Source organism: Wasmannia auropunctata, unplaced genomic scaffold, assembly GCF_000956235.1.
Source record: "Wasmannia auropunctata unplaced genomic scaffold, wasmannia.A_1.0 LD336069.1, whole genome shotgun sequence".
Classification (NCBI taxonomy): domain Eukaryota; kingdom Metazoa; phylum Arthropoda; class Insecta; order Hymenoptera; family Formicidae; genus Wasmannia; species Wasmannia auropunctata.
Window position 1 is genome coordinate 2823009 of NW_012026821.1, and position 27217 is coordinate 2850225.

At 46.4% G+C, this 27217-nt stretch overlaps 2 protein-coding genes across 12 annotated transcripts in view; one reads left to right on the top strand and one right to left on the bottom strand.

Moving 5' to 3' along the window:
- On the top strand, positions 1-2123 carry LOC105450179 (peroxiredoxin-6). The gene is made up of 5 exons (XM_011689915.1): positions 1-265; positions 739-895; positions 1133-1353; positions 1435-1507; positions 1654-2123. The coding sequence occupies exons 1-5, from the start codon at positions 180-182 to the stop codon at positions 1786-1788; spliced, it is 672 nt and encodes a 223-aa protein (XP_011688217.1). The 5' UTR covers positions 1-179; the 3' UTR covers positions 1789-2123.
- Positions 2111-27217, bottom strand: part of LOC105450177 (chromodomain-helicase-DNA-binding protein 7) — a 26588-nt gene continuing 1481 nt past the window's right edge. Inside the window, exons 1-20 of one of the 11 annotated variants that reach the window (XM_011689904.1) lie at positions 23682-23852; positions 17469-20687; positions 16973-17302; positions 16092-16492; positions 15645-16001; positions 15262-15559; positions 14657-15172; positions 14314-14538; positions 13887-14203; positions 11655-13808; positions 11288-11377; positions 10371-10568; positions 9252-9684; positions 8873-9158; positions 7465-8735; positions 7058-7301; positions 6638-6914; positions 6407-6551; positions 5558-6307; positions 2111-5088 (exon numbers count right to left, since the gene is read on the bottom strand). In XM_011689904.1, coding sequence (XP_011688206.1) covers positions 3007-5088; positions 5558-6307; positions 6407-6551; positions 6638-6914; positions 7058-7301; positions 7465-8735; positions 8873-9158; positions 9252-9684; positions 10371-10568; positions 11288-11377; positions 11655-13808; positions 13887-14203; positions 14314-14538; positions 14657-15172; positions 15262-15559; positions 15645-16001; positions 16092-16492; positions 16973-17302; positions 17469-20582 — 13488 coding nt within the window. In that variant the 5' untranslated portion in view covers positions 20583-20687; positions 23682-23852 and the 3' untranslated portion in view covers positions 2111-3006. Of the gene's footprint in view, positions 5089-5557; positions 6308-6406; positions 6552-6637; positions 6915-7057; positions 7302-7464; positions 8736-8872; positions 9159-9251; positions 9685-10370; positions 10569-11287; positions 11378-11654; positions 13809-13886; positions 14204-14313; positions 14539-14656; positions 15173-15261; positions 15560-15644; positions 16002-16091; positions 16493-16972; positions 17303-17468; positions 20688-23056; positions 23125-23145; positions 23226-23364; positions 23602-23668; positions 23853-27217 lie in introns of those variants that run through there. The other 10 variants (XM_011689908.1, XM_011689907.1, XM_011689906.1 and 7 more) reach the window with 10 other exon arrangements.

Here is a 27217-nt window from a genome sequence, read left to right on the forward strand (position 1 = left end):
CCTATGTTTATCACGATCTGTTGTGGCGCAGCCGCTTGCCGCTGGACAACACTAGTGTGTGTGTTCCGAGTGTTCGATATATTGGTACCTGGATGAACGCGTGATCGGTCATCGAGGGATCAGTAACACACTTTTAGCGTTTAATCGTGAAATTCCGCACATTTCGCAAACGAGACATCATGGTTTTACTGGGCGAAGTGTTTCCGGACTTCACAGCGGACACCCAGAGGGGCACGATCAGATTTCACGAGTGGCTGGGCGATTCGTAAGATATATCCTACTGTACAATTCGTAACCTAGATAGAAGCTCCGCCGTCAGGATTGTTTATACTTTGTATAAAAAAAAAACGAATATTAATTAATAGCGATATACGCTACGTACCAGAACGTCACCGTAGATCGTGGTCGAGATATTATAAATAAAAATACTTGAGATATTCGTTCTTTATTTGTGTGATTTGTCACGTGACATGCGTTAATTAACAAATGATGTGAATCCGTACATAATGTGCACGTGTTCGAAATACTAAGGGTATACCTATATATATCTTGATCGTTTGTGCATACATAAAATTGATAGAAATGAAAATAACTAACACATTTTGTACACAAGTCCTATTTTACATTTGTTTACAATAGATTCGGCGCACAGCGTAGTTGTTGCATTGCCATTTTTTTTTTATTTTCTATTTTTTGTTGTACATATATATATGTATGTGATGTCTGCCCGAAATACAGGTGGGGTATCCTGTTTTCCCATCCCAACGACTTCACGCCGGTTTGCACGACCGAACTGGCACGGGTCGCAAAACTAATGCCTGAATTCAAGAGATTGGGCGTGAAAGTGATCGCATTGTCCTGTAATTCTGTCGAGTCCCATCGCAAATGGATAGAGGTTTGCTTACAAATTTTTTCAGCTAAACGCACTCTAGGGCTGCGTCCCGTTTTTGACGCTCACGCGCTGTGAGCACGATTTATTCTTTAACATTTTATAAACAATAAGAATAAAATAATTCCGTTAGCGCCAAAAGCGTAAATACTGAACGCAGCCTAGATTTCAATTTGATAAAATTTAATATTGAATTTAATGAGTCCCATCGATTTGTACTAAACAAAGCGCTATTCTGTATAGGATATAAAGAGTTACGGCGAGATAAGGGATGAGGAATTTCCATATCCGATAATAGAGGATCAAGCCAGAAAGCTTGCCTCGTTACTGGGAATGTTGGATCCCGCGGAGATCGACAGCCGGACCGGACTACCCATGTCGGCGCGAGCTGTCTTTATAATCGACCCGGCTAAGAAGATGCGACTGTCGATTTTGTACCCAGCCACCACTGGTCGCAATTTCGAGTGAGAATTGTTAATGTTTTGTAAAACGTGATTTATCGCTCGTGTAAGACTACTAAAATTTCGTATTACGAATTTTTGCAGCGAAATAATAAGGGTAATTGAATCTCTTCAGCTCACGCAAAAGTACAAAGTAGCGACTCCTGTAGACTGGAAGGTGAGAAAATAAAATTTCACTTCAAGATTTTTCAAGCGATATTAATTTTTTCGCTGTTAATTGAATGTCGAGTAGAACATATCATTGACGATTTTATCGCGTTAATTTTTACATGCATATTTACATGTGTTTTTTTTATTTTACAGAAAGGAGAAGATGTAATGATTGATCCGAGTGTGTCAGACAGTGAAGCCAAAGCTTCTTACAGCAATATCAAGACTGTGATGTTACCTTCCGGCAGAACGTATTTGCGTATTGTGGCACAACCTATAGATGCATAGAAGAAAATTTCTATGTATTATGTAAAAAGATTATAATAAAAGCCAAACTGCCCAAATCATGTCATCAATATGGCGATCTTGTTTGCATAAATATATATATATATGAAATGTTATTTTATAAAACTAATTGTACAACATATTTATCACTTTTGAATATCTAAGACGCATTCTGTGTCTTTATTTAAATAAAAATGTCCTTATTTAACTTCAAAAGATAATTTGATATACTTAATTAAAAATTAATTAAAAAATTGTTTTTCTTACATTGTAGATTTCTTACGTTGTAGAGTGATATAAAATAAAAGAGAATTCGAATTCTTGGTATTTGCAAACAACAAAAGAAGCTGTTTATTATTTCACCTATGTAATTAAAAGTACACTGCGTTATATACATTTTCTTTTCCAAGTACACGATTGCTTACTGTCTCTATAGGCATAATTGTATATATTTACATTTTTCCTTTTTTTTTATTAAGTTATTACTGTAATTATTTTTTTCTCTACATTACGATTATATTCCGTTTTGCGTTCCTTGCTTGTAAATTGCTTTATGCGCAATAGCGAGTACACAATTTTATAATATATATCTATTATGTATATATATATTTTTATATAAAACAGTCCCTGGTCAAAACCAATAAGAGATAGTAGATAATAAATTTAACAAAACTATACCTTTATTATTGTATCATAATTACGCAATTAAAAATTAATTACTACACAAAGTATCGAGTGATAAAATACTATCGCAGCCTTCGTATTGGAGAGATTTCTCTCTTTTTTTTGTTTCAATTCAATAAACGTGCACTTTGTCACACACTGTCCGCCAATGATTAACGATACATGATTATTCACCTCCCGCGGAATGAAGGGAGTCCCATTTGTCCCACACACATTTTCCATCCTCCAAGAGCCGAATCGAAGGCTACGGTAGATTCTACCAATGTCTGTAGCCCCCTTTCGATGCGCACTCGCGTTTCATCGCGATTCAATTGCGAAACACCTTACACTTCCGTGCTAATCAGCGTCGAACAGGGAATTATCTACATACAGATCTTCGTTGTGCGAGCAGTGTCGAATCAGAGAGTTGAAAAAGAAGTTCGTGGACCGCGACGTCCGTCAGAGTTCCTTTCGTCGGATCGCCGTGCGGCGACTTTTGGTAGTTGTCGTTCATCATTTTTTTTTCGCGGCAGCAGTCCGACGAGACCTCGCCGTGACTCACTCGCCGGCCACGTGACTGTCTTGCTGCTGCTGCTGCTGCTGCTGTTCGGATTGCTGCATCTCGCCCTCCATTCGCGCTTGCCGTTCCGCAGCCGCCCGCGCCTGCCTGCCGGCACTCGAACGAAGATTCTTACGCTCCGGTGGTGGCTCCACGCTTAATCGTTTACCGCTGCGTGCCTTCTTCGGCGCCTTGGCGCCGCCCTTGCTGTCCTCCTCTGCCTCTGGAGCAGCAGGTTTAGCGCTGTCGCTCTTCGCGCTGGTATTCTGCGTCGACGGCGACGTCACGTTCGCAGATGACGACGATGATGACGCCGCCACTGCCGCCGCCGCCGCTGCCGCCGTCGCCGGCGATGATGATGATGATGATGTCGTCGTTGTCGTCTCGTTTGCTTCCTTCTTGGCTGTGTTCGCTTCTACGGGCGGGACACTGACCTCCTCTTGCGAAGATACAGCCTGTTGCGTTGCCTTCGTCGGAGTCGTCGGCGACGGTTTTGTCACCGCTTCGATCTCCACCGTCGGCACTTCGCTGCTCAACGCGGACGATTTCGTGCTTGTGTCCATTTCAATGCGCATCTTCTTCGCAACAGGTTCCAGGATGACTTCGAGCGGCGATGGCGCCGACGGCGTCGATCGTAGTTGCTGCTGCTGGTCAGAATTTTGGTTGCTATCCATGCTGCGATTCCTGCTGGGCGGCTTCTCGGATCTTGGAGCGTCATCAATATTCCGCGTAACCAATTCGGCGCTGGTCCTGCTTAGATGCTCCAGAACCTCTTTCATCTCCTGATCCTTGCATTTTCGCTCGGTCTTTTTCTCCGACAGATCCGCCGCTACCACATCGGCCACCACATCCGCTGTTTCTCGCTTTTCGTGTTGCTGCTGCGACTGCAGTTGTTGTTGTTGTTGATGTTGTTGTTGTTGTTGCTGCTGCTGCTGCTGCTGCTGCTCGACGCGGCGTCTCTCCTCGCTACCGTGCAACGCCGCCATGTCTGTGTATTGTTGAAGAGTCACGGCCGGATCCACTGAATATCTGGACTTCTTCTCCGGCTCCTTTCGTTTCGTCGTTGACGACGACGACGAAGATGAGGATGTCGAAGATTCCGGTGGGGCCTCACGTTGTCTAGAGGAGCTGCTAGACGATGTAGGCTTGCGCACCGTTGAAGCGGTGGACGTCGGTGGATTCAGCAGACCACATTGGGCGAGGCTCTCGTAGGCCGACGACACGCCGCTAGACTGCATGGAGAACGGATTCAGGCCGCTTAGGGTTAGCGGTGTGTAGAGGAGGCTGGGATTCGTGAAGAGGAACGGGAACGGCGAGGGGGTCGGCAGACTTGCGGATGAAACAGCGGACAAGGTCGACGGACCGCCGGACGAAGATTTGCTGCTGGTCGTCGGCTGATCTAATTTGCTGCTGCGTGACTTGCTGCTACTGCCGCCGCCGCTTCCACCGCCGCCGCTCATGCTCGACGAAGAATTGGCGTTCTTGCCGCTGCTGCCACTGATACTCGCCGAGCTTACGACTGGGTTATCCGCCGCGGCTGCCGCCGCAGCCGCCGCCGCCGCTGCGTTGGATGTCGCTTGAGCACTCAGCGCCGCTTCCATGCCCGCTAACGACGGCAGACCCAGCCCGGCCAGATTGGCGAACAACGAATTCGTCAGACCCACATTGCCCAAGCTGCTGAGATTACTGAGGCTGCCGAGCGCGCCGAGGTTCGTCAGACCGCCGAATGGCATCAACAGCGGATTCTTCGGATCGAAGTTGCCGAGCGACAGGCCCGACAGCAGAGAGTTATTTAGATTGCCGAGAGGGAAGTTAAGGCTGGACGCCATCGACGTGGCCGCAAGATTGGCGGTACTCGCCGACTGCTGACTCGTCGGGCTGGGCATCATGGGCGGTCTGCCCGGGCTCTTGCCCTTGTTCACGCTGCTGCGCTCGTTGCCCGATAGTCTCTTCTGCAGATCGTGCGGAAGATTGCCGCGTTCCTTCACAAGTTCCGCCCATTTCGGATCAACATCGAACATTGGATTCTCCATTAGCCACGTTCCAAGTCGTTTCAATTGAGGCGCTTTGCTTCCGGTTACCTAAAGAATAAAAAAAAATTTAGCTTCCGAATTCGATTAATTTGACAGTAATCGAATTAAGAGTTGCAAAATAACTCTAAAGCAAAGTTTATTCTCTCCATAAAAATAATAAGAAATTAATAATTTTATAAGTTTTTACAATTATGCTTCCCTTAAAATAAAATGATATTTAAAAACGACGAGTATCTAAAACTGTTAGAAATCTAAAACTATTACAAACTGTTGTATAATTGTAAAATACATCGTGTAGTTTTTTCAAAATATTTAGCTCATCAAAATGTTAAATAATAATTAGTTTTTAAGTAAAACTTATTACATTAATCAAATTTCGAATGGTATTGATACCAATAAAATTCGATTAATTTAATTTATCTAGACATGAGAGAAAGGCAATTTTCAAAAATAATTTTAGAATTCACATAAAACAAGTATTATAGTTGCAATTTTTAAAAATATATATAATTCGTACCTTCTTGCCAGTTAATCGGTTGATAACAGCGACATTCTCTTCACCGGTGAGCTTCTTCCAATCCAACAAGGACGGATCGACGCGCGGTCTGCGTCGTCGGGGAGCGTTCAAATATTCTGCACTTAATTGCTCCGACATCGCGCTTTGCTCCGCCAGCCACTTGTTCACCTTCGCCTCATGCGAGAACGAACCGATCTTGGATGAGTACTCGGCGACTTTGTTGATGTCTGCAATCATTGCCTCGTAATTCTTTCGGTGACTGCTGCTCGAGGAAGACGGATGCGCCGAGTTGAATGCCTGCTGCTGCTGCTGCTGTTGCTGCTGCTGCTGTTGTTGTTGTTGTTGCTGCTGCTGCTGCTGTTGATGCTGCTGCTGCTGCTGTTGTTGTTGCTGCTGCTGTTTCTTCAATTCACGATTTTGTTGCTCAGCCTGAGCCAGCAAAGCGGAGAAGGTATCTTTGTGCGAGTGCAAGGACGGCGGCGGTAAAACGGGCGTAGAGGAAGTCGAAGCTCGAGAAGACGGAATTGATGTAACGGTAATGGAGAACGGTTTCTGGGCACTCGTCGGCGGATTGGGAAGACCGATCGGCGCCGATGTCGGAGTCACGGTCACGTTGGGTGTGATTGTACTCTTCTTGCCGAGATCGAGATAATGGCCGCTCTGTTGCTCCTTCGCGGCGCTCAGTCCCAACACTATTTCATCCAACTTCCTGCGCTTCTTCTCTTTTCCGACCACCGGTTCCTCTGTAGGCTGTTAAATGATAAATCAGATATTCAATAATTTTTTTTAATCACCAACGTAGAATTATTAATATCTAATATCGTAGAATATCTTAAAAAATGTACTTACGCAAGCTTTCCTTTTCATGAGTTTGTCAAGCATACTATCCAATTTCCCTTTATTGCTGCTGACTTGTTTATTCTTGTTCGGCATGGAGAAATCTTGCACTTCATTCATTAAGTCCTTGTTGCTGTCGGTATTTGATTTTGGATATCTGAAAGTGAATATATAATTCATTGAAATATTACATAAAGATATTTGCATTAATTACACAATTAGACATTTTATCGAATGTCTTACCCAGCGGATAAATCGATAGGCGTCAAAGTGCTCGATGTCCCAGGTATGATGGTCGTTTTCCCCGGAACAGTATATTTCAAATCAAAGTGTATATTCGGCGTCCGTGTTTGTTGATGCGCCGGCGGTGGCTGGACCGGCGTGGAGCGTCGCGATTCCTCGGACTGGGATTCGTCATTGAGCTCCCAGCTAGTCGCACCAGAGAGAACGACTGGTTTGCTGAGGGGCGCGGGCGACGGCGTACTCAAGTGACTGCTATTGAGAAGCGCGTGAAGCTTGGCTGTAAAAAAAAATTAACGAAAGATACAGTAAATACATTTAATTACATAATTTGATATATCATTTGATATAAATATAATTATAACGAAATTAATAATGACGCTCAAGTAATTGCGTTATTAATTTATAAGTGGTTTAAATTACCTCGCTCTGTCTCTACATCTATGGCGATATGCCTCTTGCGTTTCTTTGAAGCGGAGATGTTGTTTCCGCTCGCTATAGATCGGGACACTCCGTGGTCCGTAGTGATTGTTATCACTTCCGAACATTCCTTTTCGTTTTGCGCAGGCTCCAGCTCCTCGCCTGCACTGAAGTTCACCGACACCGGCCATTCTTTGTGCTCTATCGCGTGCACAATGTGCATTAAACGAGCTTCGATCGCGTGCTCCTGAAAAGCAAAGTCGAATCAATAAGTATAATGGAATTCGAGATGCATAAAATATACAGTCTATATTTAATATAAATTTTACACACACAAATGTATATTAAATTATATATATAATATTAACACGTAAATAAAAGTAAAATATTAAAAGTTTAAAAAAGTTTACCTTCGGCCACTTTATTGGTGTATTAGCGCAGCCGTGCGCTAGGAGTTGCATCACCGTAGACTCGCTATTGTAATCCGCTGGTTTGTCTCGCAAAACGAATGTATCGATCTGCGTTAGCCGCGACAACGGTTGTATCACTTCTAGATCCGGGAACATTGCCTTCAATTCTGCAGCCTGGACGCTGCACTTATCCTCGACTGGCAGAACCTTCGCCTTCTCCTTGACAACGTCCGAACTCTTTGCTTCTTGCACCTCGACCTCTTCCTTAGCCGGTGCGTTATCCGGCTTTGCGCTTTTGTTATTATCATCTTCGACAGCGGTAGTCTCGGTAGTCTCAGCGCTCTTCTCGACGTTCTCGGCCTTCTCTTTAACTTCCGTCTCACCTTTCTCGACTGTTTCCATCACGACGTCCTGCGCTGGCTCATCCGATTTCTCGTCGGACAAAAATTTCTCGGCGAAGCTGACTTCGTGTTCAACATCTTTTTCTTGAACCTTGTCCTCCTTCTCGAGTTCCACAACAGCAGGACTCTCCACGCTCTCTGAATTAGCCTCCTTCGCGACCTCTTCATCGGTCGACTTGGCAGTGCCTGTCTGATTGACTTTGGTGCTATCGCATTTAACCGGCTCTATCGCTAGCTCGCTCTTTTCCTCGCTCTTTACGGCGACGTTGTCGGCGTCCGATGTTCTCGCGACGGTTGTGATAGTCAACGAACTGCCGATAGATTTTTCTTCGGGTTTAGCCTCCGCTTTGACAATAGTCAATTCCACCTGACTTTTCTCGGAGTCCGCGTTCTCGGATTTCTTATCGGTACTTTGGTCCTTGTCCTTTTTCGCTCCAACTTTTTCAATCTTTAAAGTTCCCTCGCCTTTCTCCAGTTTCACGAGTATCTCGTCCTTATCGAACTTCAAAATGTCTTCTCTATTCTCGATCTTTATCGCTCTCTCAGACTTGTCTATTACTTTAGGAGTCTGCGTGCCTGCGTACATTCCCCTCGTAAGAAGCTTGTGAAACGAAAAGTCCGGATCGTTGAGTATAGTTATGTCGGTACGCCCGAGACCGTGCTTCGCCGCACCGAGCAGCAATTCCTTGTCGTGTTTCCCCGGCAGCCACCAATCCGGCGTGTCTCCCGACGGTTGGCACAACGAGAGCCGCTCCTCGAGATGCGGATGCGACAGGATCTCCTCGCGGATCTTGCTCAGGAGATCGACGCGATCGAGTATTTGTCTCGCTTTGGCAGGACTCAGCTGATCCACTGGAACATCTGTAAAATCTGCAACGTCAACTAAGTAAAATACTTCACGTAGAACAGAAAAAAAATCATATTCAATTATACAAATACAAATTATATAATTAGTTATATAAATATAATTGAATATATTAGTTTAAAAAGTATTAGAAAGGACGCACCTTCTTCTTCGTTCAGCTTCGCGTTACAAACTTTCTTACACATTGCTCTGAATGACATATAGTAATCCGTAAGATCGTTGTCCGTCTTCTTGTCGAATCGAGCGATACTTTTGAACTTGGTCCAGTCGTACTGAGCCTTCTTCCTGTCGTAATTGACGCCATACGTAGACACCACCCGGAGGAATTCGCTCTCTTCGCGACGGGTCCACTTCGCCTTTTGCTCCTCGATACGTGTACGTTCTCGTTCCTTCACTATCGCCTCCATTTTTTCTCTTTTCTCCATTTTCTGTAAACGCGACGTCAGGCCCAAATGACGCGATGAAAATCTCTTAAAATGCCTAACACAGCAATAATAGTATTAAAAATATTGTATACTGACCAAAAGGTACATCGCCAATTGTTGCAGATCCCATCCTTGCATATTCAAGGGCGGTTCGTGCATCATGCTGGTATGATTCATCGAAGTGGTCTCGCTCTCCATTCCCATCTTCCCCCCAGGTTTCGGAATAACTTTGACGTCCTCCTTTTTACTAACGCTTCGCTGATAGGAGGATATCACGCGACGCAGTCGTGTATTAAGATCTACCATAGACGGCCAAGACGGCTTCTCGTCATCCGGGAGAAGACCGTCATTTCCGTCGTGACTGCTGCTGGCCTCCGGTATCGGCGTGTCCGCCTTGCTCGAGATGGCGGGGGAATCCGCCGGCGTTTCTCGACTGAACTTGTCCGAGTCCTTCGAGTCTTTTGTCATGCCGGGAGACTCGCCATCCTCCATGTCATTCTCCAGACTGTTATCGTCTCTGCTGCTGCTACTGAAATTTTGGAAAGTCACAGGATGAAGATAATAATCAGATGTTTTACTTTTTTTTCCAATAAAACAAACAAGATGTTCGTTCGTCGCGCATAAACACGCGCGTAATAAACTTTGAAATTATTTTACACGATAATCCCGCGTCCAAGTTTTATTCCGTAGAATGAAGAGAACTAGAAAAAAAAGAGGATGGTATCTATTGATTCAATTTATCGTTTCCTCTCTCTTGACGTTTCGTAACGTCAGCTATAAATAGGAAGGCAGCGAAGTCAGATGATCTATTTTAATGCGGCTTTTTCATATATGCGATAAAATATCTCTGACAGAAGAGAGCGCGAAAGAGAACGATGCCATATTTTCAATATCGTAGATCTAATCAAATTCTCTTCCTTCCTAATTTTTTTTTATTTTGCTGTGCGCACAGCACGATAATATTCCGCGGAGAAGATATCGAAAGACGTTAGAGAGCGAAAGCTAAAAGTGAACATTATATACGCCATTCTATTGCTGAAAATAAAAGCTATGACCGTACAAGCGTATATGTATAAATATAAATATATAGAAAGCGGTGCAAGCGGCATAAATGTTAGGACAGTTATAGGCAGGGCATGAAGAAGAACGAGAGAACGAGAGAAAGAGATGAACAAATAACGAGTATAAAGAAAAAAAATTGACTAAGGTACTCACTCGGCGGTACTCTTGTTCTGAGAGTTCTGGAAAGGGGGAGGACAGCTTGTAATGAAAGAAAGCGCGGGGTCAGTCCTCATCTGGTCGTAATTCTCATAGCCGTGTTTGTAGCAGCCGACTATTAAGGATTTATCTGCTGTCGAGTCCCACCATTTCGCCGGTCGGTCCGTCAACTGTGGAAGGTCTATCGGCAACGCACTGCAGGGCGGTTTCGTTTTTTACAAAGTTTGCCAATTTACTTGCGTGCCGATACCAGCGTATGTTCATATTAATTTATAAAAGGGAGATTTTAGTTGATAAAATTTACAAAGGGATTTCATGGGAGATCTCCCCTCGCAGCGGCACAGGACTTTACTTTTGTACAAAATTTCAGAAAAATAATATATAAATAGTATAAATACGACACACAAAAATATCCGGGTCTCCTCGTTTTTTCTCGAGATTTTAAAAACCACACACGATTTTTCAATTATCTCCCTTCGATTACAGTGCACTGCTTAACGACAAGTCCTATGGCTTACCACACTCTGTTGCAGAAATTCGATCATCCTCACGCGACAGTTTTACCAAGTGTGTCTCTCTCTCGTAGCGATTCGCGAGCGCACGTGTATATATGTTAACGCATTGATATACGTGCATACAAGGATGAGGAAATAAAAACGATTTCATATTAGTAGCGTAGGGTAAAAAAAAAAAACGGACTGGTAGTCGTTCTGCAGAGCTACGTGGATCAACGCGATCCGGGCTCTATGAGCATTCCTCATACAGGTATAGCTCCCAGGATATCAACAAATACATCGCACATGCAACTATGCTAAGCTCCGTGGTAAGCACATATGTGAGTATACACGAATCCGTGATAGATGGTAGTCTATGGTATGAAAAAGCGTGAGAGGAGAAAAGTGACGCGGACTCACCTGACGTGAACGCCGTCATTGATATGCTGGACCAGGTCGCCGATAATCTCGTGTTTGATGTAATACAGCATTCGTACGCGTAGCAATACTCTGTAAAATAAAAAACAATCAATCGAATTCTTCAATTCTTAATAAAAAATTCGAAATTAATAAAAAATTAAATTGAATAAATAATTATGTTATTCCAATAATTTTAATTTAAAAAAGAACGTAAGTATGAGATTTAAAATAATCAATTAAAGTAGACGAGCGAAAGGAAGACAATCATTTGTGATTATTCATAATATTCTTATTTAGAAGAAAAAATTTAAGACGACTTGCTATCGCATCTAAACTCCTCACAATTTACAATTCTATCTATATTTACTTATTGGCGTGTCGACTGAGATGCTTCCTGTAGTTGCTCTCGAGAAAGATGTCCCCATCGAATTTCTCTGCATTGCTCCAATGATTGGGATCGCTCGGCCCGCCGTTGATGACCGATCCTCGGGTCTCTCTGCCCTCACGGATGCGGCCCTTCTTCTTCTGCCGGCTGTTTCTGCTGCCGGTGTTCACCGACACGCTCTTCACCTTCTCGCCGTTCTCGATGGGCGTGATGAGGTCCCAGATGAAGCTACGGATCTTTTCGTCGCCGCGATAATAGCGCAGGCAGTAGAGCAGAATGACGCGAGCGCAATCCTCAACGTCGACCTCGCGCCAACCGCGACGGAACTGGCTGTGCTGCAGAATCTCCTCCCAGCGGCCCCAGCCAAACGTCAGCAGTCCACGCTCGACCTTGAAACATTCGCTGCGCGCCCAACTGCCGTACACCACCTCGCCCTCGCGCGGCACGTACTCGTCGTAAAACTTGCGCGACTTCTTGCCGAACTTGTCGCGTCGTTTCTTGCTCCTGCCGGACAGGCCGATGCCGTCGTCGTCGCTGTTCTCGTCCGAGCTGTCCAATTCGGACATGTCAACCACCGACTCGTCGTGGCCGTAACGCTTAATTTGCGTCCGTCGCCGCGGCTCGGATATCACCAGCTCGTCCTCCTCTTTCTTCTCCGTAGTATCGATCTCCGCCTTCTTCGCCCATTTCTTCCAAAAGTCGGGGTCGTCTATGTTAATGTCCGAACGATTCGACGAGCATGCGAAACTCGCCTTTGAGAACGTCGAGCCTTTCTCTGCTTCTATGGTGATAATCTGAGTTCTACGCTCAAGTATTTGCTCGATATCTTCCTCACAGAATTTGTCGCCAGCATTGTCATCGTCCATAATAGCACCGTAAGCGCCCTTCTTCAGCAGATCCTCTATCTCCTTCTTCGTCAATTGTTTATTGCTGGGATCTTTGCCACCTTGGCTGGTATTCATGGACTGCAGGATCGCTTTGTCGAGCCCCAACTTCAGAGACGCCTTGTCAAACATCTCTCGCTCGTATGTGTTGCGGCAGAGCAAACGATACACCTTGACCATCTTCTGCTGCCCAATTCGATGGCAACGAGCTTGCGCCTGCAAATCGTTCTGCGGATTCCAGTCGCTATCGTAAATAATGACAGTGTCGGCCGCGGTTAGATTAATGCCAAGTCCACCCGCTTTCGTACAGAGCAAGAAGACGAACCGATCCGAGTCGGGTTTGCTGTAACGATCGATGGCGGCCTGTCGCAGATTTCCACGAATTCGGCCGTCGATTCTCTCGTAGGGATACTTCTTGTACAACAAATAGTCCTCGAGCAGATCCAGACATTTCACCATCTGGCTGAATATCAGGACTCGATGACCGCTGGCTTTCAGTTTCGGCAGCAACTTGTCGATCAGGACCATCTTTCCGGAGCTGTTCACCAGGGCGTGATAGTACGCCTCGGAATCTTCCTTCTCGCCGGTCTTGTAATCTAGCTGTATCTGATCCTCGGCGCCGTTCAGCAGGAACGGATGGATGCAGCACTTCCTCAATTCCATCATCGTGTTCATAAGATTCGGAATATTCGCCGATGTGGTGCCCTTCGCAAGAAATGAGAAATTTCTCTCGAGAATGCCACGGTAATATTTCTTCTGTATATTGGTCAGTTCCACTTCAACGACGGTTTCTTCCTTCGGTGCCAGCGATTTCTCCACGTCTTCTTTCAGACGACGTAGCATCATCGGTTTCAAAAGAAGCTGCAACTTTTGCACCTCACCCTCGCTGCTCAAGTTACCGAATTCCTTCAGGAATGCTTCGTTACTCGCAAACTGTTGCGGCTCGAGGAAATTCAACAAGGAAAACAGTTCGTTGACATTATTTTGCAACGGCGTGCCCGACAAAAGTACTCTGTGATCCAGATTCAATTGTCTAAGACCTTCGAGGAGCTTACAATTTCGATTCTTTAGTCGGTGAGCTTCGTCTATGACGCAGAGTCTCCAATTGTATCCACGTAGCTCGTTAAAGTCGGTTATAATGATCTCAAACGTTGTTATCAACACGTTGAACTTTACTAAATCTTTGATTTGCTGTCCCTTCTCGTTCTTGTAGTAAACTTCGTATTCCTGAAGCATGGTACGACTCGCCGCACTGTAATTCAAATTTTTAATATCAGTGTCAATTCAATTCGTCCTTGCAATTAGATAAAATCCGCCTTGATATACTTACGATCCATGATATACCACGACGTTCATATCGGTCCAGCTTTCGAATTCTCGCTGCCAATTCGGAATGGTCGATAACGGAGCTATAATCAAGAATGGTCCACGAATTCCGTACTTGTAGACCGCGTCCACAAATGTCAGCGACTGAATAGTCTTTCCCAAGCCCATCTCATCAGCGAGAATACAATTGTGTCCGTTGTACCATGAAAATAGCAGCCAGTTCAACCCTTCCAATTGATATGGTCTTAAAATGTTATTATTTTTGTAAACTGGTGATTCTTCCAACTTTACCCAAGCTGTAGCATTAGGTTTCTTCTTCGGCTGGAACAACAAGGATTATATGAATTTATATAGGAGACAAATAAAACAATAAATTGTAATATGCAATCTTAAATTTCTTAAAATATATATAAAAATTAATATATATATACCTTCCACTGTTCCTTTGGTGGCACCTTATTGAATCTCACAAACTGAGCTATTTTTTCGGGATCAACGTCTTCTTCTAATTCCCAGGTAGAATCTTCATACTGTAGAGATCGCCATTTGACCAAGAAGTGTCGAACTGTCTCTCCAGTAGTTGGATCTGTGTGAGTTGCTTCATCCAAGACTCGATCGACTTCGACAAAATCTGGATTGAAAGGATCATCTTCGGGCTAAAAAAAAAAAGGAACGGGTTTTCGTAAAATGGGTTTTAAATTATTTTTAATATTAATTTTTAATGTGCAATCATTATCAATATTCAATTAAGTTAGGATAATAAACATTAAATACATTTTCGAAAATGTTGGTGTTTTGCTGCTGCTTCTGCTTGAATCTTTTCAGTTTAGCTTGAATACGTTTATCTCCTTTGTACATTTCCTCTTCCGTCCTCCATTCGCAATGCAAATACGAAAAATTTCGATATTTAACGAAATATTCTTCGGCTTCGATGATCTGTGGCTTTGTCTCGACAACGGCAGTAGTCTCGGCTGGTTTCGAATCCGGGGAAGGTTCTTCCGGTTTCTTTGGTTCCTCCTTCTTCGCGCTATCGGTTTCACTCTTTTCCTTATCCTCGGTTGTATCCTCGGTTGTATCCTCCGCTTCTTTCTCGTCATCTTTCGCATCTTCCTTTTTCGCAGCATCATCGGACGTCTCGTCCTTGTTGTCAGTAGATTCTTCTTTATCCGCGTTCTCATCCTTTTCAACCGGGGGCGGTTCTACCTTGGGTACCACGGGCTTAACTTCCCTCTTTCCCATTCGAGAGCATAAAATATGTTGCACAACCATAGAGTCCTCGTCTGTAGTGTTCTACAAAACGGAAAAAATACAATTAAAATTATATAGATTGTTGTAACAATCTTTACAGGAGACGTTAGCAATATCCAAAGGATGCGTACAATGTATACAAAGTTGGGTTTGTTAGGTCCAGCACCTTCGGTGCCCTCACCACCATCCTTTTTAGCGGCAGCAGGTTTTGAAGTGTTTGCACCTTCCACTTTTTTCGAGAGTTGAGCATCTTGCAAAGGAACGTCATCGTCTGAGAATCGCAACATCACATCATCTACGTACTTCTTGCGATGAGTGTTTCTTGCGGAACGCCGCTTATTCATATCATCGCCAGCCTCTGGTGATGGCGGAGGCGTCGCCGCCAATTCCTCGCCGTCAGAATCAGGGGCAATGCGACTCTTGCGTTTCCTATGAAAAATAAAATTTGATGATAGTTATATATGTTAATATGCTATCAACTATTATTGATCAGTCAAATAATGTTACAACTTACTTAGAACTTCTGGAACTTTTCCCTCCAGACGACTTGCCAGTACTCGATCGTTTTCGAGCTGCAGATTTCTTTTTACCGCCGCTCGCAGTTTCAACGGTCGCAGTAGTTGCTTCCGAGCTTTCATCTTTCTTATCCTCCTCCGTAGCATCCTCCGTTCCAGTTTTCTCTTTGCCTTCTTCCTTTACTTCGGATAACAGAGGTTCATTGGTGGAAGAATCCACTTGCTCCTGATCACCCTGTATGGACGGTTCACAGACCTTCGTCTCGGCGTCCTTAACAGCGCTGGAATCCGAAACGGCAGTTTCTTCGTTTTCCCGTAAGTTTTCATCATCGGCGGACTCAGATTGAGTAGTTTTTCTGTAAAAGTAATAATAAATATAAAAAGCTAACTATAAAAGTTTTATAATACACGAGTAACATATATTCTTTTATAGATATCATACTTACTTCCTGTTACGCTTTGTGGAATCTTTGTCTTTATCCTTATTTCTCTTCCTCGCCACTTTCGGCGATTTCGGTTCCTTGGGTGGTTTCGGCTCCTTCTTAGGTTTCGGCTCTTTGGGCTCTTTTGGTTCCTTCGGCTTCCGCGGTTTTCGAGGCGATCGGGACTTTCTACCCTTATTCCATTCCTCCTCTATATCCCCGGAAGACGGCTTAATATCTTCCGAATCTGCAGCACTGTCTACTATATTACTGCTATCACCTGGAGTGACTTTATTGTCCGACAAAGGTTGCTCGGGTTGCTGAGTGGCAGTGGTAGGCGCAGATGCCTCTTTATCGGCTTTTTTACGACTTTTTTTCGCTCGTGGCGTACCTTTGCTGCGACCACGTCCAGTAGTACTGGATACCTATTTTCAGTATTTATACAGATAAATAATTTTTTCCAAATATAAGACACAATATACGCGCACGTAAAAAATTACATAAAAAAAATATTTAACATTTAAATATCTGTTTATTATGTGTGACTTCGCGTCTCAAACATTAATTCTACAAGTATTCTTTATAAAATATTAACCTATTTTCAGTAATATTTATACAGATAATTTTTTTCAAATATAAGACAATATACACGCATGTAAAAATTACGTGGGAAAAAATATCTGACATTTAAATATCTGTTTATTATGTGTGACTTCGCGTCTCAAACATTAATTCTACAAGTGTTCTTCATAAAGTATTTATTATTTGAGTTAGTCTGACAAACTAATATTGACTTTTTAATCAGCATTGAAAAAGTTATTGTTGGTAATTTGAAATGTTCTATATAAAATATTTTTAAATATAATTTATCATATTTATCTTATGATAGAGAAATTGTACACTACCTGTGGACTATCAACTACAGCAGCTGTAAACATCGGCGTTTGTAGTATACACTGCGGACCACCGTTACATTGATCATTCGTCTCGTGCTGCTGCAACGCCTGCAACTTCTCCTGCAAAGCGACAATCTTTTCCTGATTTTCCGGAGCTGGCGGCATGCAGTACAATTCCTGTAACTGCTGTTGCAGCGCAGCTCGCTCTTGATGATGCGTGTGTGGCGCGCAAGACGTGCCGAAACCGCCAGCTGCGACTGGGGTTTGTGTAGGATTAGTCGGCATGCTGTACATGTTTGGCATTGTATTGCCGGTGATCATGTCGCCTCCAGGATGATACTGTTATTTAAAAACAATTGACATTAGCGCAACTGACGAATGTATTATCACAACTGATTATATAAAATATTTAATATTTCACAAATACATATTTTATCATAAAAATATATTGTAAAATTAAAAAATTTTGTTGTTAAGATATATTCTTTGAGAATATTGATAATACCTGATGCGGCGTTTGCGAATTTGGCACGGAAACCGCAGCTTGATGCGGCGGCAACACCATACCGGCGGTCTGACTAACTGCGGGTATCTGTTGTGCGTTTAAATGTCCAGGCGGCACCTGAGCGTTCTGATTCTGCATCTGAGACGTTGGATTTTGTATCGGCTGCGTTTGCATCTGTGGTGGCATTTGAGGTGGTATTAACGCGGCACCCTGCGGCACTATGCCGACCTGCTGAGGTTGCATATGAGGTGGCTGTGGCTGCGCCTGCGGCGGCGTCGCTGTCGTTGACTGCGCCTGCTGCGTAACGCAAGTCGGGCCCTGCTGAGCAACCGGTTGCGCTAATTGTGGCTGCGGTTGCGCCAACTGGGCTTGCGGTTGTCCCAGTTGGGGCTGCGGTTGTCCCAATTGAGGCTGTGCTTGTCCCAACTGTGGCTGCGGCTGTCCGAGTTGGGGCTGAGGCGCTGGCGAAATTTGCTGAGACTGCACCGGCTGTGTTTGACTCAGTACAGGTTGTTGGGGCTGAGAAATTTGCGGTTGTTGAATGGGTGCAATTTGCTGCAACTGCTGCTGTTGCTGTTGTGATGACGGTTGCGGCTGAGGTATTTGTTGCTGTGGTTGCAATTGCTGATTTATTTGAACAGGTTGCGATTGACCCATCTGAGATTGTTGTGGCGATTGTAACTGCGGCTGAGGAGGTGGTATCGTTGCCTGAGACTGGACTATCTGTGGTTGAGTCATATGAAGTTGTTGCACTGGTTGCGGCACTGATTGTACCGGCTGCTGCACTGGCTGCTGTGGAGGACAAGTAATAGGCTGTTGCTGAGTATGTTGCGGTTGCTGCTGCTGTCCTATAGCTTGTTGTGCATGCGTTGTACTGCTCATTGGCGGCTGATGTACTTCCATATTTTGTTCTTGTGGTTTCGTTTCGCACACACTCGGATTCTCGATACTAGAAACAGGATTTTGAATCGGTGCAGCAACCGTCTGTTGTTGTTGTTGTTGCTGCTGCTGCTGCTGTTGTAATGACGTAGTCACATTTGTGCACTCCATATTGCCACTTGTACTGGATGCAGGAAGAGACTGCACCGTTTCAATCGGAGATATACTCGCCGGTGTAGGCATATTTCCCACCGTAGATGTATGATCTAAAGATAAATTATTTTGCGAATTATTTTGTGCCGATGTGTCCACTTGCGGTGGGCCAAGTTGAGCGATTGCGTCCGGTTGCTGAGCGCTCTGATGCAAAGAAGGCTCGGGTTCTGGTTTCGGGGTTTCGATCGGGTTCTGCACGACATTCTCCGCCGTCGTCGTTGGTTCTCTCGTTGTCGTTGTGCTCGTCGTTGTCGCTGTTTCCACAACGTTGTGAACAGTAGTCTCCGGTCCAGCGACGGGGAACATCGGAGCACTCTGCTCGGATACTATCGGCGCCTGCTGAGGTTGCTCTACTATGCTACCTCTTTCCTCGTTAATGCCGATACCTGGCCTAATCTGTTGCTGTTGCTGCTGCGGGTGCGATTGCCACTGACCGGGCATCGGCATTCTTGGCCCTGTGACTTGACCTGGCATCGGGCTCTGTGCCGTCGGCTGCTGCGGCAGAACGTTCGGTGTTTGCGATATTGGCGGACGTGCTTGGAACTGATTATACTGATCTGGAGCTGGAACGCTGGAGTTCGACACGGCGACTCCAGGCATCACCATTTGCTCGAGAGCTTGCAGAGTAGTCTGCTGTTGCTGCGATGATGGATTCATTTGCATAGACGTGGGCGGACACGAGGGTGACACCGACATCGCGTTACCCTGATTACCCTGCTGATGAGGAAGTTGAACATGAGGATGCGGCGATAACGTAGTAGGTTTGGCGGGCGACATGATGGGTCGGGGTGACATCTGCTGCTGCACTGCCGGTGGACGCGGGGACATTTGCGGCCGTGGTGACATTTGTGGTGACAATTGTGGAAACGCGGCGCGATACTGTGGACTTGTCGAGTGTTTATTCGGTGCTGTGCCGAATTGTTGCTGTGGCGGAGCCGAATGTTGAGGTTGATTATACATCGACGTGGCGTGATGAGGATATTGAGGATCCATCGTCGGTTGTTGCTGCGCGTTCGGATGTTGAGGGGTATGCTGAGGATATTGTTGAGGATGAGATGGATGCGGTTGATGTGTCGGATGAGCTGGATGATGGTGCGGCATTCTCGCCTGGGGCGGTTGCTGAGCCTGCTGTTGCTGATGAATCGCCGAAGCAAAACCAGGATAGCCGGGTGACGTCTGATACATCGCCGCTACCGAATTGCCTTGCTGGTAATGCTGCTGTTGCCCAACCATATGCTGATAAACACCGCCGGCCGCGCCGGGTTGCATTGATTGATGCAAAACCCCCATGCTGCCTATCATCCCTTGTTGACTAAAGTGTTGTTGTTGTTGTTGTTGTTGTTGCTGCTGCTGCTGCTGCTGTTGCTGCTGCTGCTGCTGCTGCATCTTTTGATTGATAACGCCAGCTTGGTCTTGCTGATGAGAATACTGTGGCGGCATGTGTTGCCTGTACGTGGCAGGCTGCGGAGCCATCTGATTGTAATGCCTCTGCATCTGTGGATAACCACTTCCATTACCCGGCCAACCTTGTTGGCTGGGGTCTATACTCATGTTGGCTCTAGCCATCGAGTGTTGCTGCTCCATAGAATACATATTGTCATTGTAGCTAGGATACTGACCACCGCTACCCGGATGAGGCCCCCTGTGCTGTTGCGGTGCAATATTACGAGCCTGATTTTGAAACGCGCCCGGCACCATAGCACGCTGAGGTGTGGCGCTATTATCGAACGTACCGAGATTTTGGTTGAACATGCTGCGCTGCGACGGATTTTGCAATTGATTCGAGCCACCAAAGTCAGATCCGCCGAATGTGGTTAATTTTTGTATTGGAGATTCTTGAGAAATGTTGTAGGATTGGCTAATGTAACTCCCTCCTCCATTAGGGCCGGAATTCAGACCGTCTCTGGATACCGCTACGGAATTATTCGCAGGCGCAGGATCGAAGTGATCGTTCCCTCCGAGATCAGGAAGAGCCTCGAGCATCGAGCCACTGACATCTTCACCAAACAGATCGTAGTCCATGTCTACGCTGAAGGACTCCTCGTCCCCATTTCAGGCTTAGGAGAATATTGTACGATCTCTTTTATAGCCAGTAACGTGCCCATGGTAAACCCAAGCTCTTGCTGTCTGAAACAATAAAAAAAAAGAAACTTTACATATACCTTCAGTTTTCCGTGTTTCTATTGTACATATAACATGATATAAGAATTCTATTGATTCTCTCTTCGTTGTAGCGACATACGCCAAAGGGGAAAAGCTATACGCTTATGGTTCAATTCCTCATAATCGCCATAACTTTTCCCCCTCGGAATATATCCCAGCTTGGTAACATCTGGTCATATTTTCACATCGAGATCTTAGAATTATACGTGTATCATTATTCATATATGTACCAAGAAGACGCAGTCATTATAGAACGCGAGGAAGAACGTCAGTCGAGAGAACGGAGAAGAAAATAAATACAATTATGTAAATATATAAAAGGCGCATAAATAATGTAAAACCGATCGGAATTCCGAGGACGATGTATTACGCCTCGTAATTGGGGCACCGATATAATTGCCGTCTTACGCGCGGAATGTGTCGCGATGGAAGAGCCGCGACCGAAACGTTTTCGACCACACCGGGATATTTGCAGAAAGTCTGTTTCTGCGTTACGGCTCTCGCGTATCCCGGGGTGGCATTATAGATCCCGATACAGACGAACGTAATAATTTCCATGAAAGTCATGAATGAAATATCGAGGTTTCTCAGAGAGAAGCGCGCGAGCGGGGTAAAGGGAGAACGGGGGAAGGGGGGAAGGACGGGCGAGAGGGGGGCGAGTCATTAGGCTCGCCGCGGACAACGGGAGCAAATGAAAAGCGCTGTACGACGCGAAGAAGTGAGACGCGAGAGAAGCGGCACTCTTCGGCACCGCCACGGGAGTGTGCTGCTACTCCTCTTTTTCCGGCGTGAAGTCTCGCGCGCGCACACACACACATACACACACACACACACACACAAACGGCACCGAACGCGATTCGTTGTCGCGTCGCGTCATGATTTGTATACGTATGTGACATTTGCGCAAAATTATATCATAAACCCATCTGACGTTTGTCTAATGATTTAACAATGAGTCACCGTTCGGGACACGCGGCATACGTGCACACACACACACACACGTATAAACATGTGTACAGCGGAAATTTTCGGCGCCGAGTCGCTGTAACGACGATCTTTAAGCACGATGAAAATTTTCGGGCGAGCTACCGCAGCAGTTTTTTCTTGCGTACGACATAGCGAGCGACAAAATTCGTCGTGGAGCGGCACAAACTCCGGTAGCGAAAGAATTAAAGGTCGAAGACGCGCGACGTCAGGAAAGAGAGAGGAGAGCGGTATTATCACGCTCGGCGGTGCCCAACTTTTACCGAAACTATGACAGACCGCGGGATCGCCGGCGCGAGCGAACAATGCCCCGCGGCTTCCTTAACGTGCAACAATATGGCATTGCCGTCTCTATGAAATAAACGTTCCGTCGGACCGACGAAAATCAGCGCGATATCGTCGATCGATAGACAACGTCGAAACAAAATGAAGAGACGAACGCCGGGGTGCACGGGGAGGGGAGGAGAGAAAGAGGGCGAAAGAGAAATAGAGGAGAATAAAACGGGTAAAACAAAAAATTAGGGCAACGTATATAAACCTGATACACACTGACAAATACAGCGCGACGCACGACAGTGGGGGAGCAAGGGAAAGAATGAGAGAGAGAGAGAGAGAGAGAGAGAGAGAGAGAGAGAATGTTCTCGTGCTCGGCGGAAAACGAACAAAAATACACTCACTCGATGTGTGCGTGCGCGAGTAAGGGAGACAGCGAGAGCGAGCGAGCGAGAAAACGAACGAATGAGAGAGCGAGCGGTCGAAACTGCATCGAACGAACGAACGGTGGTAAGAAAAAAGGAGAGACTCTATATACTTTCTCTCTTTCTCTCTCTCTCTCCTTCGCCGCGGCAGTTCACGCTCGACCGTATCTCATCGTCGCGTCCTTACAGCCGTGTAAAGTAGGAAGCCGCTTGTGCCGCGGCTTTTGTCGCGGGGTTATGGCATACGCTGAAATCGGCGTCGCGGCGAGAGACCCGAGTCTCTCACGTGAGAGCGTCGTCGTCGTCGGGTCACTCGCGTCGTCGACACATCGACGGCGGCGGCGGCAGCGGCGATGAACGATGGAGAGAGAGAGAGAGAGAGAGAGAGAGAGAGAGAGAAAGAGAGAGAGCGAGTGAGAAAAACGACGGGCCCGATGACTACGGAAAGTACGCCATTATCGCGGAAGAGAGAAGGAGAGGAGGATAGGGAGACGACGCGAGGGAGAGCGAGAGAGATTTCCGTTCGGGGCCACCGCGAGAGAGAGAATTCGTCGTTATCGCACGGCCACCGCGACGCTCGATATTCCCGACATCGGCGGGCGGCAGCGCGTCACTCCGCGTCGCACCGTCTCCTCTATCCGCACGAGTTACTCTTTCAAAAAGCGGTGGCACTTTCTTGCAGCGGTGGCAGAGCGGAGCGAGTGACCGCGAGCTAGCCAGATGAGAGGAGTAACACACACCGTGTGCTTGCCTCGCTCCCGTAACGTCTCGTGGCGTATATATCTCGCGGCTAAGGACGCGCCGCTGCACACACCACCACCAGCGGCGTTTCGTCCAGAAAACCACCCTCGTCCGCCTGCCTGTCTGTCTGTCTGTCTGTCTGTCTACTGCTGTCCGTCCGTCTGTCCGCAAGCGCGCTCGCGCGCGCATATACATACATACATACACATAATACATACGTAAATACACATACGTCGTGCGTGCGTTCACGCGATTTTCACTGACGGTGGCTGCTGCGGTCAGCCGTGGCGGCGCGGATCATCGGAGGTGCAAGCGTGTCCCGCGGGCTCGAATCATTCCGCACGTATATCCATGTATACACATCTACGTACGCGCACATATATATATACACGCATCTCTCTCACTCAATCACTCTCACGCGAACGACTCGCTCACTTCGCCTCGTCTCCCTTCCTCTCCCCCCCTCCCGCTCGCTGCGCGGAGAACTACTACTACTACTACTACTCCACTACTACTCCTCACCGTTCTCGCTTACCCCGTTCCGGCACACGGTGGAAGAGAAAGAGGAGGAGGCCGCCACCATACCACGCTTACACACTACACTACCACTGTGTTTCCCCGCAAGTAAAACGCGCTCGCTTCCCCGAGTGCGCGTCGCCGGTGTGTTACGGACGAGAGAGCGAGCACCTCTAGCGCGCAGGCGGGCACACGAGCGGCGAGGCGACGGCACCAGGCGGCCGCACACCGCTCGCTCGGCGCACCACCTGGCGGCGTGCGCATCTCCCGACCTCTTCTCTTTTTCTCTCTTTCTCTCATTCTCATGCTCTCGAGCGCGCGCGAGCGCTCGCTCGCTCGCCGCATTGCTGTGTGTGTATGTGTGTGTGTACAGCGTGCATTCGTGTCCGCTGGTTCGTTCGCCGGCTCTCTCGGCCCGGTGTTTGCGCTCGTGTGGGTCGCGCGCGTATGCCCGCCCGTCCGCGAGCGAGCGAGCGCGCGCGCGCGCACCACGGCGCACACCGAGGAACGTACATACTCGATCGTAAATTGTTTTAGGTCTGTTTTACCTGCGTATTCCGCATTCGGAGCGAAATGAATATATCTTTCCCCCGGACTGCGCTCCAAGAGAGAAAGAGAGAGAGAGAGAGAGAGAAAGAGAGAGAGAGAGAGAGAGGACGGGAAATGGGAAGCGCAGATCAAAACGGACGAACCGACCCGACAGGGTCCGTTAGCTCCGTTCGCTTTACCTGCGGCCCCTTTTGACACTTCTCGCAACGAATTTGAGAATGAATAACTCGCAGTGTGTACTTCCGTAAGGCGAGAGGGGTGAGGAGAGGGAAATGAAGCTGCCGAAGGAAAATGCGTGCAAAGCGAACTGTTTCGATTCCCGGCCACCCTCCGTCCCCGCGAGCCTGTGTTCCAAAATTCACTGCCAGTACTTTGAAAATCCATACGACACACGTCAGCGTGTGAAAAATACAGATTTTCCACGCCGACAGTGAATTTGGAAATACAAGGCGAGTGTCTCTCCTTGAAGAGATTTTTGTCCTTCACGTCTAATTAATGTTGTACAACTTGTTTTCAGTTTGAACCGGCAGGGAGTATGACATGCGGATTCGAAAAGGGCGGACCTGTCGTCCCTTCCTCGCGCCTTTCTCGTCGCGCACGTCGCATACTGGCGATACATGCCATTCCTTCCGCAAACGCGCTAATTGTGTCCGATGATACGATCGCAGATAAATACGCGGACGCGGCGCGAAAACACTCTTTTCATATCACGCCGCGTATCCGGATTTTCGCGGATCCCCTCGATCGGCGATCGTATTGAAAATATTCTCTCTAAAACCCATGTCACACCACGCAACGAAAATTCGAGGATTGTAAAGGGATTGGAATTCAATCAATCAGAGCGAAGCGAGTCAGATTAAAAATTAAATCTAATCGGCCGAATTCTAATCTCCGATTCGCGATCTTCAATTCCAATAGCGTTATAGTGTGTGACACGAGCTTAAGTCCATCTCACAATCTCGGACAGCCTACAAATTCCCGTCAGATGGAAATCTCGGGATGCCGCAGCAGCTCTACCGACAGTTTCGTACGCCGTGTATTCTGACATTTCAAACGTGTACAAATCATTTCATGTGTTCTCTGATTCTTCAAATGCTTTTCGTGTTACACAAAAACGAAACACGGTGGAGCTGTATAGATAAAGTTCTATCCCGAATTCTCTGAGTACTGAATTGCTTCAGATCCTGAAGAGAGAGTTTTACGTGCGGCTTCCCGTTCCTCCCGTCGCTCGAAATTAACGTCAGATTTTTCGATCGCTATCGATATCGCGAGTAAGTTAATTCTATACAATCAGAAATACACACGTTGCGAGAATCGGCGATAATTTCGAGTCGTCGGCGTTCCTCTCTTTCGTTTAAACTTTTCTCCTCGTACTTCGCGATTTAGAAAGCAAGTGCTTGGATTCTAATCCTGTAATTGTATTTCTACGATTAGTATTCACGTCCTATATTGGACAGAAAGAGAAACGTCAAAAAATATTAATTCTCGCCAGACTCACGCGTGTAAAAATAGTTCGCGAACGTACAAAAGTATGTTTGCCGTTCCAGGATTAAACGCTGAAACAGGAGTATCGCGTCGCCAAAACAAAGTTTCCAAGTATCCCTCGCTCATACAGGGATCGTAATTATTACAATAATTAAATAGCGGGACACGGTAATGCGACGAAACAAAACGGCAACTGCACGATAACAATCGAACTTGCGATACGCCAAATGGGAAACTTTAATTACGGCGCGTCGCTTGTCGGAAATGTGAAGAAAAATGGAAAATGAGTCTTGCAAAGTGTGTGCTCGTGCTCTCTTTACAACGGACAGATTTATGGATCCGTGTGTATATACGTGTATGCGTGTATGTATATGGAGTCATGCGAATTTAGTGAAAGGATAGGCAATAACGGTGCGGGAGACAGAGAGATGGAGAGAGAGAGAGAGAGAGAGAGAGAGAAAAGAGGAGGAAGAGAGAAAGACGGCGGGAGAACAACGCTATACGGACGAGTCGCACTGGCAACGCATCGGGTATTCAATATCGCGGGGTAAAGGCGCACCGCGCAATTGGTAGCGGCAAGACAGGAGTCGAAATTACACGAGAAAGAGGACCAATCAGATTTTAGCTTATAAAGTCCGATAGCCGCGCGTAGGATATTCGATTAACCAATCGTATTCCGCAGGTATCGATTCGAATACATCTCTCGATGTGCCACGCTCAAATGGCAGCCGAACGCGACAGCGCGACGGAGCCACGGGAACAACGGACGAGGGCGAGGACGAATGTGTCGAGGAAGACGCCGGCCGAATCTCTCTCTCTCTCTCTCTCTCGCGCTACTACTTCAATGGTATCCGAAGACCGTTCTCGGCCGTTCCGTATCTCGACTAGTTCCAAAGTTAAAACAGACGGGCATCTCCGGCGGCGAAATGAACCGTTAGCGTCATGCACTCAATTCGATTTACTTTCCTACAACTTTTTCTTCTCGAAGAAATCCTCGAAATGTCATGCCCGAAAACGATCCCTTTAACGGTTGTTTGTTAGAACAAAGTTCGAAATGCATCCTCGTCCTTATCGAGCGTGTTAAGATTCTATATATAAAAAGTCCTACCTACAGGATTTCATGAAGGATCACCACTCACGAGTGAACGTGGGGAAAATCCTTCGAGAAGCATGCATCAGGATTTTGCTGACACGAATCGAACGGGGATTCGCGTTTCGATATTAAAAAATGTTCGCATATATCTTAAACTGTCGTGGCTATTACACACACGTACACACACACACACACAGCAATCGTGCGTGGAGCCCTTTAAAAGGAGAGAATCAAAACACATGGGTCGCGTCCCGCAATGTCAAATGCCTAGGCGACGCAACGAACTCGATATCGGTATAACTTGTGCCGGAGAAAAAAAAATTCAAGCGCGGCAGAATTTCTCACTACGGTTGTCTCAATTAACTCCTATACATGGAAAAGCGACGTCGGAGAAAACGCTCGTGCAGCTGGTCACGATCCGCGTGTCG

Excerpts from the sequence above, each read along its gene's own strand:
- LOC105450179 (XM_011689915.1), top strand. The coding sequence starts at position 180 with ATGGTTTTACTGGGCGAAGTGTTTCCGGACTTCACAGCGGACACCCAG. Across the intron at positions 266-738 it reads CACGAGTGGCTGGGCGATTC|GTGGGGTATCCTGTTTTCCC; the intron begins GTAAGATATATC and ends CCCGAAATACAG. Across the intron at positions 1,508-1,653 it reads CGACTCCTGTAGACTGGAAG|AAAGGAGAAGATGTAATGAT; the intron begins GTGAGAAAATAA and ends TTTATTTTACAG.